The sequence below is a fragment of the Polyergus mexicanus genome, unplaced genomic scaffold (genome assembly GCF_030449975.1).
Source record: "Polyergus mexicanus isolate NDT 795.1 unplaced genomic scaffold, iyPolMexi1.0 SCAF_17, whole genome shotgun sequence".
In the NCBI taxonomy this organism is placed as follows: Eukaryota; Metazoa; Arthropoda; class Insecta; order Hymenoptera; family Formicidae; genus Polyergus; species Polyergus mexicanus.
In genome coordinates this window covers 582,501-600,185 of record NW_027223337.1, presented here as the reverse complement: position 1 = coordinate 600,185, position 17,685 = coordinate 582,501, and the positions used below count along the sequence as shown (strand labels likewise).

Sequence of the window (17,685 nt, the reverse complement as noted above, 5' to 3'; positions counted from 1 at the left end):
TATTATCATACAATATTATTTGAAAAAAATGTTTTCGGTTACGTGGAAGATATATAAAAATAATATTGAAATTTGACTTCAATGTGGATGCTTTCCATTTAGTGACTCAAGTCGACACAGAGTATCATTCTATCTTTGTTGTTCACTGGTATTGAAAGAAGTGCAAATGATGATTTCACTAGACTTGTGTCGACTTGGGTCGCTAAATGGAAAGCACCCAATAAACTTCATTAAATTGTTCATGAAATCAGTGTATTAAATATAAATCTAATTATAGATTTAATTATATATATAATAAAAAAATTTAAAATTTTTGTATCATACTTTCGAGAGAGAAGTTAAACTTCTTTCGCTCTAATCATATTTATGTATATTGATATGATACGTGTTACATAGGAAACTTTCTAGCAAGAAACACATAAACGCAATGTTACACGATTGATTATCAAGTAGAAAAATTCACGGAACTTCAAAAATTTTTTATATTTGATAGCCAATAGTCATGAGACACTGTGTCTACCAATCGCATCCATCGACAGCTCAATCGCGCACCAATCGCGTCCTCCCGACGTATCGCGCTGTTCGCCAATCGCATGCCTCGGGGATGATTTAGCTCGTTTCGGGAACACGCCAATCGCTCGCAACCCCACCCATCGCGCCGTGACAAATGCAACTTTTACTTCCGGCTGCGTACACGGCCATCGCGCTTGATTTCGTCGACTCGTTCTCCGCAGTTCATCCTCACGCCGTTCGAGTGTTGATCGCCACGTAAATCTACATCCTCTGCCCAACGACCGCCACCTGCGCTCCGCAGTTCTATATCATCCGAGGGGTCTCTTTTGTTTGTCGTATGTCCATCCAGAATCTCAACACATTCGGTGAGTGAAAAAAAAAAAATCGAGCATTATCATCTCCCTCTTCTCCCTCCCCGTCTATCTTCTGCTCCCCCGCTCCCCTCTTCTCTATCCGTCTCTTCTCGTTCCATCACGTCGTCCTTCGTGAACGAAGACGATAAAACGGCACTATTGGCGCGATGAGAGATCCCGAGGCGATCAAAATGGCGATGGCGCAGTTCGCGCGTTGCCCTTGCATCATCCTGCGCAATCCGCTGCAGTTCAGCACGCAACTTTTATATCTCTATCTCTCTTGCAGACCCCTTTGCAGATGCAATCAAGGGTTCAGACGATGATGTCCAGGACGGCCTCGTGCATATAAGGATCCAGCAGCGGAATGGTCGTAAAACCTTAACAACGGTGCAAGGACTCTCCTCGGAATATGACTTGAAGAAAATCGTGAGAGCATGTAAAAAGGTGAGCGAGCGACTTTCCCTCTGGAGTTTTCCGATAATCCTTTCTCCTACCATCAACATACCTATCTACCCTTTCCACTTGCCTCCACTTACCTCCGCTTACTCCTTCTCTATCATGTTGTGTCTCCCTCCCCACTATCTCCTATCACTACTCAGTCAGGCAGAACTCTAAAAATAGATCTGATGCAAACAATTGCAAACAATATACAGCAAACAGGTATAGTTTTGCAAATTCTCTGAGAAAGTAGCATTTGAATACATCTACAAGTGGTTTGACACATAGCAGGCGTATTCTTTGTTTCGATTCGAAATCATCGCCAATGAGTTGGCTTTTTTTATAGCTGCTTTGTTCATTGTTGAGTGAATCATTAATTAATATTTGATGTTATTAATGTTTAATGTTTTTATTAGTTTTTCACAAATAAAATAATGGAAATTACTTTATTGTATATTGGAAGAATTATTTTTATATATATATATTGTCAAGTATATTTTTATCTAGTAATATTTATAATTGTTGAGCATAACTTATATAATTGTATATTACCACACACACACACACACACACAACACTAGAAATAATATTTTAAGAAATGTGATGGAAACAATTTATTGACATAATGTAAATTTATATTATTTTATACATTTTTATTATAATTGGAAGAATATATCTTGAAATTGCATACACATACAATTACAATTATTAATTTTTTGTTTCACGGATTTATAATATTGCTATATTTGTAACTTGGAGATATCTGAGCTATGTGATATAAAAGCTATAATTAGTTATAGTTATCTCATACTGATACATCTGGAAAGTTTTAAATATATTGTTCTCAAAGATAAAGAAATTGACATACTTTAGAAGAAACTTTTAAATTTTCTTGTAAGATAAAAATCTCTGGTGATTCTTTAGTCTAATTTAATTTAATTTATTATACTTACATAGGAGTTTGCCTGCAATGGGACAGTAATAGAGCACCCGGAGTACGGGGAGGTGTTGCAGCTGCAGGGGGACCAACGAGAGAATATATGCCAGTGGCTGACAAAGTCAGGTCTGGCAAAACCTGACCAGCTGAAAGTCCATGGTTTTTAATTGACTAACAGCAACAACAACAATCATCATCCATGCCACAACTTACAACAGCAGACAGCTCCGCCCCACGTCAACGCTTCATCATTGTCTCAAATTGAATCTGTATATCAGTCACTAAACTCCTCGTGGGATATCCCAATTATACTCTATAACACATCAGCATATAAATATAAATATATATATATATATATATACATATATATATATATATATATATATATATATATATATACACATATATACACACACATACGACGCGCGCATACATATTTCAATAATAAAAAAAGAAAGAAACGAAACGGAGAAAGAAGTAAACGAAAGAGAAGGTTAAAAGAAGGAGGAAAGAAGGAGACATAGCGAAAAAAGAGAGGATATATAGGTGTATAACTGGCGTATAGGCAATATACTCTACTTTAACCAGAAAATCTTTTTCTCAAGATATAAAAGCAATACATCACACTGTAAGCCTTATGTTAAGTGATAGCGGCTGCTAAGGTAGGAGTTTCCTACCTTGCAGCAGGACACACCTGATTTTGATAATCATCGTCGAGGAGGTAGAGGCATAGATGAACGAGCGGTGATTAGCAGCGCCGGATGGATGTTCGTTTTTGCGTTAGGTAGTATGTACCTGGGCGCGATAGACGTGTTTCGAGAAGGCAGTAAAGCGTAACCGTAGGTTCCCGATTGATTCTGCTCTTTCTCCTCGCATCCGCTCTTCTTCTCCGTATCTCTTCGTCTTTTAGCGAAAAAGCGATAAGAAATTTATCTTTTTTACGTTTATATTTCGAAAATGAAAAGTGTTTCGTGCTTGTTTTTGATTGCGACAATTTGTTGAATATTTGTAGGACAGTTTCGGTTCTTCCTTTCTTGTAGAGGACATTCTCCTTTGCCCATTCCCCATGTCTTGTCTCCACTCTTGCTTTTTTTTTTTTTTTAAGCCAGTAATTATTAAACGCGACATTGTTTTGAAATAATAATAAAAATGAGAGTTAATGGAAATTTGTGGCTGTTCTAGATAAATAAATAAATGAATACATGAATGAGATGTGATTTGTGAACGCGTCCCCCTTTTCCTCTTTGTCGCGTTTTAAAATTTGGTGAAAATGAGGTTATTAAAAATTTATTACTTAATGATTTAAGAAATGAAAGTTTTTTTCCGATTTATGTTTGTATTTATTTATTTATATTAAAATTGTGTACATAGGTATACAATAAGAATATATTGTGACGTAACAATTTTTTATAAAATATAAAGATAACAATAGAGATAGAGAGAAAAAGGAATTTAAACCAATTAAGAAATTTGTACAGATACATTAAGAATCATATCTCTATCGCCGCAAGTATACAAGTCTTCATTAAATGTACGATAGATGATCAAAAAAAATCATTAGATAAGCTATCGTTTATCGATTTCATTTGCGTTATGCTTGCTACAATCACGTTTCGTAGAATCGCAGTTTCTTCGAATTAATTTAGCTCAAGCCACACATAACAGGATTATAAAATATAGATTAATAATTATGAGAGATATGCATATTCTTTCTGTATATATCTCGTGTAACAAATATTTTGTTCATTATTTGAGGAATATATAATATATTGTGAAGCATGCAAAATGAATTCCGAAAAAGTTAAAATATGTTCTCAAACAAAACAAACAATTAATCGTTATTTACGACTGCTTATTCGGAGAAAATACATTAGCATATGCTTTTCCTGCAAGAATATATAGAATTAGAAGGAATTTAATTTCTCTCTCTCTCTCTCTCTCTCTCTCTCTCTCTCTCAATTCAAAGTCCCAAAGATAAAAAGAATAATTTGATAGAGGAAAAATTTGTATCGCTTTATATTTCTTTCCTTTCAGAAATTCGAGGAAAAATTAAATTTTTATTAAGCTTTCATAGTACCTTAATGGAAATATCTATATGAGAGGAAAGATAAAGAGAGAGAGAGAGAGAGAGAGAAAAGAATAAAAGTTAAAATATATCCATTGTGCTTTTTCTAAATATTTTATCTATCTCAAAAATATAAATAAATTCTAGTTGATTTTCTTCTATCAATGGGGGGAACAAAAAAAAGCAATAAAAAAAATACTTAATATTAAATTAAGGAAAAATCAGAGAGACAGTAAACAAATATAAAATATGAAGAATCTCTCCGTTAGTTCGTTCGATTCTGAAAAATATGAACATAAAATTTCCGTCTCGACTCCGAGGTCACACATTTTTCTGTCTTCCCGTACGTATACAATAGCCAATATTTTCGGGGGAATTCCAATATACTCCCGGAGCTTCGCATAGATTCGAAAGTGACGCGCGGCGGGTGGCAGACGGCGGCGCCTGCGCGCTCCCACGTCGGCGGGGCTGTGCTGTGTGCACGGGCGCACGGCGCATCATCGGGGCCCCAGAATGCATCGCGCGCCACGGCATGTGCCTTCCGCCATTTTGTAGTTTGCTCGAGGGACTGTGCGTTGAGTTCGATTCTTCCACCTCGGTAAGGAAACATCGTCGTGCGAAACGGCCGCGGGTTGATCCGCTCGGCGCGGTGGGCCGTAGGACGTACAAGGGCGGATCGTAACGGGCGCGTCGCGCAGCCTCGCGAATTCGCGCGAGGAAACGTGCCAATTTCGTCGCCGCCTGTCTCGCCAGTCGTTTTCGCGTACATATTTCGTCGCGCGCACGCGAGCGTGTGCGTGCGTGCGTGCGTACGTGCGAACGAGCGAGCGAGCGAGCAACGATCGAGCCTTAGCTGGTTGGCTAGTCGATTGAGCGAGATTGAACGAACGTGATTTACGAGCGGACGAATTCGCGAATGCGCTCGCGACGCCCCGCGCGTACGACGATCTGAAAGCGAACAACCAAGTGTGCCTCGAGAGCTTTTAGTCGAGAAACCGATCTGCACGAGGCCGTTCGAGAGAAAGAGAGATAGATAGAGAGAGAGAGGAGAGGAGAGAACGAGCTAGCTAGCGAGCAGGCAGGCATCTCGTAACGCTAGATTCAGGGCACATGGGATCATCCGGGCTCGTCTCGAGATGAACGGTGATTTCGGTAACGATCATCCATCCCATTCATCCAACGCAACATCATCATCACCACCATCATCATCATCATCATCATCATCATCATCATCATCGTCGTCGTCGTCGATGTTACACACGATCGAATATGCGAGTGTAGTTTTGTCATCGCGCCGCTTCATCCTCCTTCGTCATCATCACCACTTCCTTATGTTGGTGTGTCTTTCCATTCCGCGTGTTAAACTCGCGCCGCGCCAACACGTTGTCGTCGTCGTCGTCGTCGTCATCATTATCGTAATTTTCGCCGTCGTCGTCGTCAACTACCGCCGTCGTCCGATTAGTAGCGGGTAGCGGCTCGTGGTCGTATCGTGTACCGACCGCGCTATATTTGGCCGATAACGCGCCGCGCGCTCCGCAACATATTGCGCGTCCTACCGTGCAGGGATCCTCGTCTGGCGCGCCGTGAGACGCCCCGAACGGCCGTCGTCGTGGCACGCAGTCCGATGACTCCGTTGCCGAGGACCGTCGTGGCCCCCCTTGTATCGTCGCGACAGCCGACATTGTTTCCGTATCGTGATCGTCGTCCTCGCGCAATTTTCCTTCCGATCTCGTGACTTTCTCGGCCTCTCGAATTTCGCGAAAGCACGCGCGCTCGTCGTCGACGAGAGATCGAGTACTTGTATTTTGTCGGCAAATGTGCGGTTGCACGTTGCGTAGAGTAGTGCCTAGTATAGACACATACGGATTCGAGTCGAATGATTCCACTGATGGTCGCGTCGATCTGTTACGGAATATTATTGTGTCTTTGTCATGATATTTAACGAAAGTCAAGAAACACTATCATTGTTGTATAGATAGGAGCATTGTAGCTTACTAAGCGCATGTATACTGCCGGTCAAAGTACATACGTATGATATACAATTAGTATTCCAAGCGGCATTAATATTCTGTAGAGAAAAATTAGATATAGAATGATTCTCTGCCGAATGCGATATGAAATAGTTGCGATATCTTATGTACTTACATAATTGATCTATGCAAAGACCAGTTATTTTACATATAGAATCATGATGGACCATTGGTCGAGCGAATTGTTAAATTACAAGTATAATCGTGTAAAAATGATATTTCATACGATAACTGAACATGTGTTTTATTACTTCAGATTAGGTTAGAATTATAGAAATGTGCTATTTCTAGATTTCCATGGATTTAGATTATATATTATACAGCGATTTATAATATCGCAGAAAGCTGGAAAAAGCAAAAATAGTTTTACTCTTGCTTTTATTTGAAGTAAATTGTTACTTTACAGAATACTTGGTTACATTAACAAGTTTTATCGCCGCTGCAACAAATCGTGTTCTTAATTTGTAACATATGTATCAACTTTGATGCAGTAAGTAGAGATGAAGTATTGCCAGAATTATAAATGGCTCTCTATTTTCAGGGTACGTTTACATGAATGGGGACATCGGGAAGCTGCCACCAGGGGCGGTCTACCCAGCCACCCCTGAACCTCTGGGTCTACAGGTTGCAGGAGCGATTGGCGGTGGAGTGCCTAATATAGACTACGGAGTCATGAACGGTGCGCCAAGTGGCAGCGAACTGATTCTTGATGCTGGTATCGGCAGCCTTGAACCATCTCCTCAACACGCCATAGGCATGCATGGAGGTGCCATTGGATATAGCCCGGTAGATGTTGCTGCTTTGAGCGATGCTTCTTCCGCTCCGCCACCATCTGCATCAATGGCTGATCTAAATGTTCCCGGTATACCCTTGGAACAGCTCAAGCAGATGCTCTCTTCGCAACTCGAGTATTACTTTTCCAGGTAACGGAGCTTTTAACATTTCGAAGCTATAAGATAATTTCACAAATATATTTGCATTAATTATAAAAAAATTTTAATATCATATAATTTCTCAAAAACTAATCTTTGATTGCATATACATGTAATATGTTTATACATACATAATGATTTATTAATATTCTATGTAAAAGAAGTTATTACTAACCTAAAATCATTATAGCAACATCTGTTAAGTAAATTCTTGGTTAAATGGAAAGAAAAAAAAGAATTTATTAGAAATTTAGTCAGCTTACGATAATCTTTCGTACACACTGATATATAAATATATATTGATGATATTAATTAAATAATATCGTAATCATAAAATTAACTTTTTAGAATTATTTTGTGTACATTAGTTTTATTTTCTTAAGGTAGAACATAGAAAGTGTTGAAACATAGGCGTACAATCTCTTAAGTAGTAAGCTTTCTATTAATTATTATGTGCGAAAAAATCTGAGACAATTTTTTTCTCAAATTTTATTGCCAATGCAACTAATATTCAAATTACACAAACATATGCATATATAACAAGATGTGCGATAATGCGAACGGACAATGGTTTTTCCAGAGAGAATTTAGCCAACGATACCTATTTGTTGTCACAAATGGATAATGATCAGTATGTGCCGATATGGACAGTAGCGAATTTTAACCAAGTCAAGAAACTGACGAAAGATATCAAGCTCATAACAGAGGTGCTGAGGGAATCTCCCAATGTGCAAGTGGACGAGGAAGGACAGAAAGTGAGACCAAATCACAAACGATGTATTGTGATACTTCGCGAGATACCAGATAGTACTCCATTGGAGGATGTAAAGGTATGCCAATTGTTATTTTATAATTTTTGCAAAAAAAGAAAAACTAAGAATAAACTCGGTTCTAATATATGCTGATTTTCATTACAGAATTTATTTTCCGGAGAGGGATGTCCGAGGCTTATTTCGTGCGAATTTGCTCATAATAGTTCGTGGTACGTGACATTTGAATCCGACGACGATGCTCAAAAGGCCTACCGGTTTTTACGCGAGGAAGTTCGAGAATTTCAGGTAAATTATTTTATATAACAGTTTTACATAATTATCAAACCAAAACTTATATAATTTTATCTGAATATAATTGATGAACAATGTGAGATACATGTTTTTACTGATGATGCAATCAATGACTTTTATGATTATTGAATCTATAATTGAAAATTTATAATTATGTATAACAATAAATCAAAATTTATAATATTTTTACTTTGATTTTTGAATCTAGGGAAAACCAATAATGGCGAGAATTAAAGCTAAACCAATGAATAGGCTACCTATACCAGCGGTTGGTGTAGGTGGTATAAAGAATGGCTACAGAACTCCACCTCCTCCTCCTGTTTACGATCCGAGCAGTTATACGACTGGACAGCAACGTTTTCTCTATACCAATGGCACGACCATGCCTCAAACGACTATGCCGGCATACCCGAATCAGGTTGTTTACGTAAGTATACCGTTTTAAGTTTTTTGTGCAACATTTTACGTGGACTTCTACAAATCGATTTAAAAATATTTCCGTTTATTTATCTTTCAGCATCAACCATTCTATCCCGCCGGTATAATGCCTTGGGGACCAACTAGTCCCGCTTATTTCGATATGTCCAGTGTTTTTACGATGAACGGAATCACACCGCACAATACGTTTACTCGTTCAAACACAAGATACAATCCTCGCCACAGGTACGCTGCTTAACATCCAATTTAATTATTTTTCCAAATATATTATGTTTTACGAAGAAAAGCATTTCAGTATCTAAATTCTTTTTGTCTTTTTTTGTTGTTATATAGAAATAGACAGAGAAACGGCTCCGACCGAAGCTGCTTGATAGATCCCGCCAATCCCAGCAACAATAGTAACAACCATCATCATCATCATCACCATCATCATCACCATCATCAGCCGTCGTCCATGCCGCCGCTGAGCAATCGTAGCTCTCATCCCCCTATGACCGGCGGCGGCAACATGTCTCTAAGCTCCACGTCCGCTTATCACGCTTCGAGCCTGCCTTCCTCGAAGCCGCCCTCTTCGTCATCCTCTTCCTATCAGTCCGGCACAAAGTTCCATTCCTCGTCGTCTGCCACGTCATCCGTTGAGCACGCGAAGGGATCTTCCTCTTCCTCATCGTCCTCCGCGCAGGACCAGGATACGGCAACGGCGACAGTCGAATCCTCCTCCTCCATTTCCTTATCCTCGGCGCCTTCGTTTCCCCGCCACCGTATTCATCGCAGGACCAAAGATCAGGATGCGAAGGTGGCTGCGGGGAATAATCACTCATTGCCAGCGATCAAGGAATCCTTGCCGGCAAGCGGAGGTAGCAGCAACAGCAACAGCAGTAACTGCACCAGCGGCGGTGGCCGCAGTAGCGGCGTGCAGTTCGATCTTGAGGCGGCCGCTTTCCCGCCCCTGCCCGGTCTTGATACTGATCACGGCAAAGTATCGACTGATATCGGCGGTAGTGGTACTGGCATCGTCGAGTCCTCGTCGCAAAATCGATTGTCCGATGTCGTCAAGGGCACTGCTAAGCTCAAGGCTGTTGCCAAAGACAAGGAAAATAGCAACCAACAGCAACCTTCTCAACTGCAGCAGCAGCAAACCGCAGCACTTCCGCAGTCAGTGATCGCGACGGCAGTCGCCAGTAGATCCGCTAGTCCTGGGATGAGTACCGGAGCGGAGGTACAAGGAAACGCACTAGGAAATGCCGCGTCGACGAATTCTTTGGGTGCCGCGCATACCCTTAATTCGCCGACGGTCAACAACGAGAATACGTCGTCGGTCGATGTTGCCACCGCCGCGCTCAGCACCGTCATCGCGCTCACTCCCCCGTCATCTCCTGATAAGTGAGTGGGATTTTTAATTATACGCTCGCTCGGTGTAACGATGTTTCGGGCAGTTGCGGAGAGTTGCGTTGGTTCGCGAATTGACTTGCGCTGGATCGAACAACAAACTGGTTGCCAATCTGCATTGGAGATGTGTTATGATTTCTAGAAGAAGAAAGAGGTCTTTCGATAGATCTCAATACACATTTTTAGCCGACGAAATAATGTATAGATCGTCGTGAAGTTTTCTTTTATTTTTTTTATTTTTCAACGATGTTGCCATCCTTTACTTATTTGATACGTACGTATGCGTACAAAGAGAACCAAGAAGCGTCGGTAGAATCCATTTTTCTTCTTTTTTTTAGGAAATTATAGCTATTTAGTTCTCAATTACGAAAGCGAAAAAACGGCTGTTTTGTTCCAAAGTACGACGAAACTTTCCGCTCTCCCAATACAAAATATATGTACATAAATGTGTATGCGCGCTATCGCGCTAAGAGAGAGAAAGTGAAGTTTTTGGTCCTTGAATCGTTAATCTTTTATAGGACCGTTTTAGTTTAATTTTTTATTCATAATTATTTTAATTTTATCTTTTTTTAAACTGATTTTTTGCTTCTAATAACGTTTCTTTGAAAAATATTTACGTGATTAAAAATAAAAAAACGAGATTTCGCGCATTAAAAATTAGTGAATTGCATTGCTATGTCGTCAAATCCTTGTGTTGGGAATTACGGCTCCTTTTATATATATATAGATAAGTGTGATAGATAAAAATAGATAGAAAAAGAAATAGATAAAATGTGCTCGCGTTTTCGATTTGGGTTATTTTAAAATCATGTAACTTGAAATTTTGATACGATGATAAATTACGCAAAAATTTTGCTTAATGATAAAAAACGTTTAATATTTCGCTGAGTAAATAAGCAAACTTTTTTTGTTTATACGGTTAAAAGTTGGCTTTTCATTGCTTTTAGTCCTGTAAATGGTTATGACAGTTTTATTATTTTGCACTTTTTACGAGAGGGATATATATGTACAGTGTCTTATATATATTATGTTTGTATCTAATTACATTATTATTAATTGATATCTGACGCATAGGAAACAGACGCGCGAGTCATATGGAGTCATATAATATAGATTCCATTTATATGAGAGATTCAACTGGATTCTCTCTCTGTTAGGGTTTCCTGGAATGCCTGTGTTGTTGGATTTTTATATCCTTGGATCAGAGTATCAGAGTGGACCATTGTATCCTTGGATCTTCCAATACTTCTCATTTGAGTCTTTTACACATCTCTAATTCTTCCACCCTTAACTATTCTTTTTGTATCTTTGGATCTTTAGTTTTTCACTCAGAAGGATTTATTGACACGATAGTGCAAGAAAAAAAAATCTAAAGATCCAAGGATACGTATTATGATGTCCGTACGAACTTTATGTAGGACCCCCTTATAAAATGGGATATCGTAATATATACCTTAAGGAATGCCGAATTGTGTTTTATTGTTGTTATTGTGTTATTGTTGGCTGCATTATGTGCTATGTTGTTCTGTAGAGAGTGATGGATACGCGTTTCCTTCTTCGAACCGATCCTTCCTTCCCGGTCTAAGATATCGATTGGGTTCGATTGATCGCATGCCGTCGATCGATCTGTTACCTGGAAGGAAGAAGGAGAAATCTTTTCCTTTTTTCTGTCGAAAAAAATATAAAAGGTTGAAGCTTTCTTTTTTTCATCGCCATAGTTAATCTCGAGTTAAAAGGACATTACTAACCGTTAAAAGAACATTACTAAACGTTAATACTTTTCGAGTTACCGGAGTAGTCTTATCCGTCTGCATTCTCGCTATTTTTTATTTTCAATAAATGCGTATGTTTTATTGTGGGGAAATTATTCACGATTAGAGAGAGAGAGAGAGAGAGAGAGAGAGAGAGAGCCAAGGATCTAAATATAAGTATGACTCGAGATTCAAGAGATTATTATTTTAATCCCGCATAGATTTTCCAAGTTTTTGAAACTCGGTATGATTCTTTTCAGTCGTTCTCTCTAACGAGAATGTTGGGACAAAGATATTTTTATCGAGGTTTTTTTCGAATTCTCTCGAAAGGCTTTTGAATCTTCGAGTTAGATCTTTGGCGAGCCTCTCGTCTTATCGTTTATATTTAGTTAATAAATAAATTAATTATATATACTCGCAATTATGATTTGCCATCTTTCTCTTATCGATACTTTGATACGTTCGTCATTGTGCCTTTCTGATTCTGTTTTCAGAAACCTTATTTCTTTTATTCATGTATAAGGGCTTTAAATATTGTCTTTTTTCGTAAGGATTCTATAAGCATGCTGTATAAATTCGGTATGTAAATAAGGGTTTAAGTTTGCGGTATCATGGATTCTTTTAGATGCTTAGTTTTTGAAAGTGCGTAGATTCTTTCATTCCTGGATCATTGAAGCGCTATTTTCAATTATTCCGGATAGACTCTGCTGTCATTGAGTCATCTACGTATTCGAACCTTGGATTTAATAGATTATTTTACAATTCAGTCATTAAGTATTGAGACTTGTGTACCTTTTTGGCGTATTTGGCTGCATTGAGGATTCTTGAATGTCGTTGATATATATTTTATTTCCTCGTATCTTGCATTTTTATTTGCAAAAATTTCTTTTTTGCAAATTATTTTTAAGAAAACCTAAGGATTCAAGCATAGCAATGATCGAGGGACCTAAGAACTATTTCTTTTGATACGAGTGCAGCACGCCGTATACCTTCGATTGAAATTAGCATTAGACAGCTATTGCTACAGCGCACTAGAACGCTATATGTGTGTGCGGGTATGTATGTGGTATCATTTATAGTATGATAATTCTCTTCTTCTTGCCTGTACTTTTCTTATTGCGGCAAATAAACGATAAAGAAAGTTAAATAGGGATATATATGATAAACAATATTATTTTTCAGGATTTTTTTTTTTTTTTTTCCCCCTAGTATATTACGATTATTATTTGATTATTATATTATTACTGTATTGTCATTCTTCTTCTTATTATTATAAATTTTTAATATTATTAAGATATATATTATTATTATTAATTATTATTGTTCGGTTTCAAGTTACTTTTAAAGGCATTTTGATGATGAAGTTTTTCTAGCTCATAATTCTAACGTTACTAGTTAAGTTGTAATGCTCGTCACGTGATTTTGCAAAATAAATATAAACAGAAGAAACGAGAAAACACACACGGCCTCAGCATGGCACCTGATCGACTTTTGGTAATGACTATAGTTGCATTGTCAGCGATGAACTAGAAATTAATAAACAATGTGTATACTGATGTTTGTTAATCGTGTCTTGCGATATTGCAACAATCCTTCTCTTTTGCATATCCCTCGATCATTGCGGGCGGTTTTTGCAAAATAAATTTTCATTGTTAAATCATGACATTATGTATAGAGATAATACAATCATTTTTTCTCTAATGTCTTGGTCTTTAAATTCAACATTGTTCGATTTTTTGGATAATTGAAGCAACACTTAAAAGTTTCTTCGTGATTTAAAATGTCAATTCTTGCTTTTTCTTGGCTTGCTGGATGGCCAAGTTCTCGAAATTCTTTTGAATAATTCACCGGCTCGAGAATCGCCTACACGAAGTTTAGTTTCCTCATTGTGCATGAACGAAGTTGATATGCGGTGCGGGATTAACAGTTATTAGCGTGTGTTTAGTATGTAATGGTGCACGTAATATAGTTCGCATTATGTAGCAAATTAGCGCTAATTTTGATCCTTTCATAAAAAAAAAAAAAAAGTTTTTATATAAAAATCAACATACTTTATAAATTTTGTATAACCATGCACGCATGCTCTCTCGCGTCTGTTGGCATGTCCAAAGATCTAAAGGATATAAAAATTCAAGAAGCTCACGATTTCAAAAAAGAGAAACCAGAATATCTAAAGTATTCAAGGATAGATATTCTCGAAGATCTTTCCAAATATTTCATCCTCGTATTCTCGAGGGCAAGACGATGTTGAAAGATGTACGGAAATATCTATTCCTGAGGATTCAAAGTGTTCGACAGGATATCTAAGGGAATATCTCGTAGAGACGCTCAGGATAGTTACAGTAAGGATGTATTTAGCTCTTTATTACTGACAATGCACATGCCGCTGACAGATCTATAAAGACTGACGACTCAAACATGGTGAATGGTGTGGACGACGCTGTAGTCGCGAATGCGCACTTGCCGGCGACGGGGGCGATAACGACGGCTACAACGACCACGACGACGGCAGCGGCAGCAACGGCGGCGACGGACGATGCTGAGCTGATGACCAGGTGCGATTGCAACAACGTCGTCGTCGTCCCTCCTCCTACTGCCTCACAAAGCTCTCAATCGCAGACTGGACTGGCCTCTGCCTTCTCTATAGTAAGTGTCATGCTGTTTCCGAAGAGGAGAATCTATCGTTCGTTTATTTTTTTGAGCATTTAAAAATTTTGAAAGATATTTAATCTTTAAGAATAACACAATGTGTTGAAACATCTAAGAATTTAAAATTTGAGGAAATGCCAAATATATATGAAAATAGATAGAGAATAAATATTTAAAGATTAAAAGATTCTAATAATACACACACATTATTATATCTAAAAGTCTATGCAAATGTATAAGTATTCATCGAGTTATTTGTAAAATTTTCAAGGTACAAATAGTAATCATTGGATGCTCATAGACGTAACATTTTTATAATGTGATGAATATATTAAAAATCCTTCTGTCTTAAATCTTATATTAATGAGAGATTTTGCGTTATGTTTATTTTCTTACACTATGTTCAAATAATTAATATTCTTAAATTTCGCAATCTAATAAATATTTGGTTCACGACAGGATCTTACGAGGCCAAGCTATGCCCAAGTAGCGCAACATTGCCGCGAACTACCTTGTACAAAACACAAAACAGACGAGAGGGACAGAAATGTTTAAAAATTCTGCACACGTGAGTATTCCAACAATTTTAATATAAACTTCTCTCTTTTAAAGAAGCTGTATATACGGAGAAAAAAAATGCTGAAAAGTTTAATATTATATCTATACATTTTAAAGGAGAAAAGATCAATTGTACAAAATGGTCAAAGAATTTTTGAAGAACATAAAGAATAGTCAAATTAAGTGCTGACATATCTTGCCGAAATGTTAAATTTTTCAGCAGACGTCCGTGTGTATGTGTCTTTTTATGATGTAAATTTATTTATTGCTATCGTACATTCTCAGAACATTAAAGCATGATCTGGATCCTCGGATTTTTTCGAAAATCCTTCCCAGACATTCACAGATATCATCCAAATCCCATCACGATCCATCCATTAAATGATCCTCGAATCGATGTAAAACAATCTGCCGAAAGCGTCGAAAGTATCGTTTCTACATTAAAAAAAGAAAAAAAGACTCATTTACAAGAGCGTATATCTTCTGTTCCCTTATGTACTGTGAAGGTGACGGAAAAGAGGAAAACACATCTAAACGGCGAAAGCGGCTTAGATATAGCGAAGCAAGACGCCAAAATCTATGGATTACCACACCCGCGACAACGGGATAAATAAACGATATTTAGCTGCTCTACGATGTCATCGCCATTTTCTCGGGGTCGGGATCGGATCGAGAATCAGGATATCGGAGCTCGAGGCTGCTTTCACTTACCTATCTACTTATCTAACCCCCCCCCCCCCCTCCCCCGGCACACCGCCCTCTCGGATCGACGCCGTCACGTGCAGCAGGCGCGTGAGGAAGAGATAACTTTTTACATTGTACAGTGACGTCTCGCCTACGATCAACGATCGATCGATCGACGAATCGATCAAGAAAGAATGAGAAAAAGAGAGAGAGAAATAGTATGTGTGAACGTATGTGAAACTCGCCGCGCGCTATTATAGCGGCGCATTCGCAGGCGCTATTATTATACAGGGTGATCGGAGAGTCCCGCGGGACAAGTTCATCGCCGCGGTTTGATGATGTTGATTGGATATTTACCGATATTTGCAAGTCGGCATAATTGTTTTTTATTCGCTTTATTGCAATTTGAGATGCAATTGATTTGATTGTAATTTATTCCTGACTGTAGGATACGAGACGATTTTAGGGGTTGAAGATCTAAGCGTTAACTAAGATTTAAGAAACTGATGAATTAGACATCCGCGTTAAGCGGACGGGGGATAAAAACGTTCGGTGATTAAAGTCAGGAGAACGGGGCTACGTGCCATGTCTCGCCAGTGAGAAATGCTGGACCGACAAAAAGAACTATGTAATAAGAGCCCGATGAGGCAACTATCTTTCAAGGATCGAAAAATCTAAGAAATTGAAAGCTTGGGATTTTACAGGAACGTATAAATGTAAGAAGTTTAATGAATGAAAAAAATGATGATTTAAACATTTATCAATTTATAAAACTTTACGAGTTTCGGATAGACAGAAGTTTTGAACGTATATCTAATGTTTAATAAGATTTAGTTTTAAGACTTCGTTAGTAATTGGTAAGTTAAGGATTCTTAATTAATAACAAGTATGTATACATATAGAGAGATATCTAAAAAAAAAACTTACGAGTCTAAAAAATTTAATAAACGATATATATCTGAAATATATTTCAGAAAAAATGCAGGGGCGTATTGTCAAACGAGAAGTATCATTCTTTTAAATGCTAAATTTTTCTCTCGACAGCACCAACCGTATGGCTGCGCGGCTTCCCGATCACCTGGTACATTTGCGTAAGAGAAGAGTATTGTTATATATCGCTTTTGGTTCTGTGATTGAGGTACATATTTTGTTAGCTTGTATAAAAACGCGTTAAAAGAGATAAGATACATTAATCTTTTAAAAGAACCCCTTCCCCCGCCCCTCCTTTGCGCGCGCAGGGCCGTAATATTATAAGCAAAAAGAAAACATGTCTATATAGATATATGTATATATATACATATATATATATATATATATATATATATATATATATTTGTGCCAAAAACATACATACATTGCTTGACGAAATCTCCCGATATGCAACGAATTGGATGCCGAAGTCAGTACCGAATAGAGATTCTCGCCAAGTAGAAAGCGCGGTGGAAAAAAAATCTCTTCAAAAAAAAAATTCTCTCTTCCACGCCCCTAATTCTTTTGTGAAAAAGAGAATTACGATAAGAGGAAAACGAAGAGATCATATCTCGCGAAGCTATAATTTTATGTACGAGATTATAGATGATTTAAGAGATGATAGCGATGATGAAAGATGATAATAATAATAAGGAGGAGGTGAGGGAGGAGGACAGTCGAAAAGTATACATAAATACGTATTTTATGCGAATAATGCACGTAAGAAATTGTTATAAAGGAAATTAGCGGTGATGTCGAATCTGCAAAACTAGAATAAAAATCGAGTTCATAATTGAGGAATGATCTTGGAAAATATCATAAATTTTATAAATAAAATCATTTTTTAAAATCATAATAATTTGTATTTAAAAAAATGTAATTATAATTATAGAGGCATAGTTTCTATTATATGAG

The 17,685-nt window shown here is 37.8% G+C and overlaps 2 protein-coding genes across 5 annotated transcripts in view; both read left to right on the top strand.

The window, feature by feature from the left end:
* Window positions 1-663: 663 nt before the first annotated feature.
* Window positions 664-3,448, top strand: Eif1 (eukaryotic translation initiation factor eIF1). The gene is made up of 3 exons (XM_070309428.1): window positions 664-878; window positions 1,153-1,310; window positions 2,262-3,448. The coding sequence occupies exons 1-3, from the start codon at window positions 851-853 to the stop codon at window positions 2,406-2,408; spliced, it is 333 nt and encodes a 110-aa protein (XP_070165529.1). The 5' UTR covers window positions 664-850; the 3' UTR covers window positions 2,409-3,448.
* Window positions 3,449-4,834: 1,386 nt separating this feature from the next.
* Window positions 4,835-17,685, top strand: part of Larp4b (La-related protein 4B) — a 15,391-nt gene continuing 2,540 nt past the window's right edge. Inside the window, exons 1-10 of one of the 4 annotated variants that reach the window (XM_070309962.1) lie at window positions 4,835-4,904; window positions 6,878-7,259; window positions 7,849-8,098; window positions 8,186-8,326; window positions 8,541-8,759; window positions 8,850-8,995; window positions 9,104-10,153; window positions 14,304-14,556; window positions 15,019-15,127; window positions 15,624-17,685. The exon at window positions 15,624-17,685 is cut by the window's right edge and continues 2,540 nt beyond it. In XM_070309962.1, coding sequence (XP_070166063.1) covers window positions 6,889-7,259; window positions 7,849-8,098; window positions 8,186-8,326; window positions 8,541-8,759; window positions 8,850-8,995; window positions 9,104-10,153; window positions 14,304-14,556; window positions 15,019-15,114 — 2,526 coding nt within the window. In that variant the 5' untranslated portion in view covers window positions 4,835-4,904; window positions 6,878-6,888 and the 3' untranslated portion in view covers window positions 15,115-15,127; window positions 15,624-17,685. The other 3 variants (XM_070309961.1, XM_070309960.1, XM_070309959.1) reach the window with 3 other exon arrangements.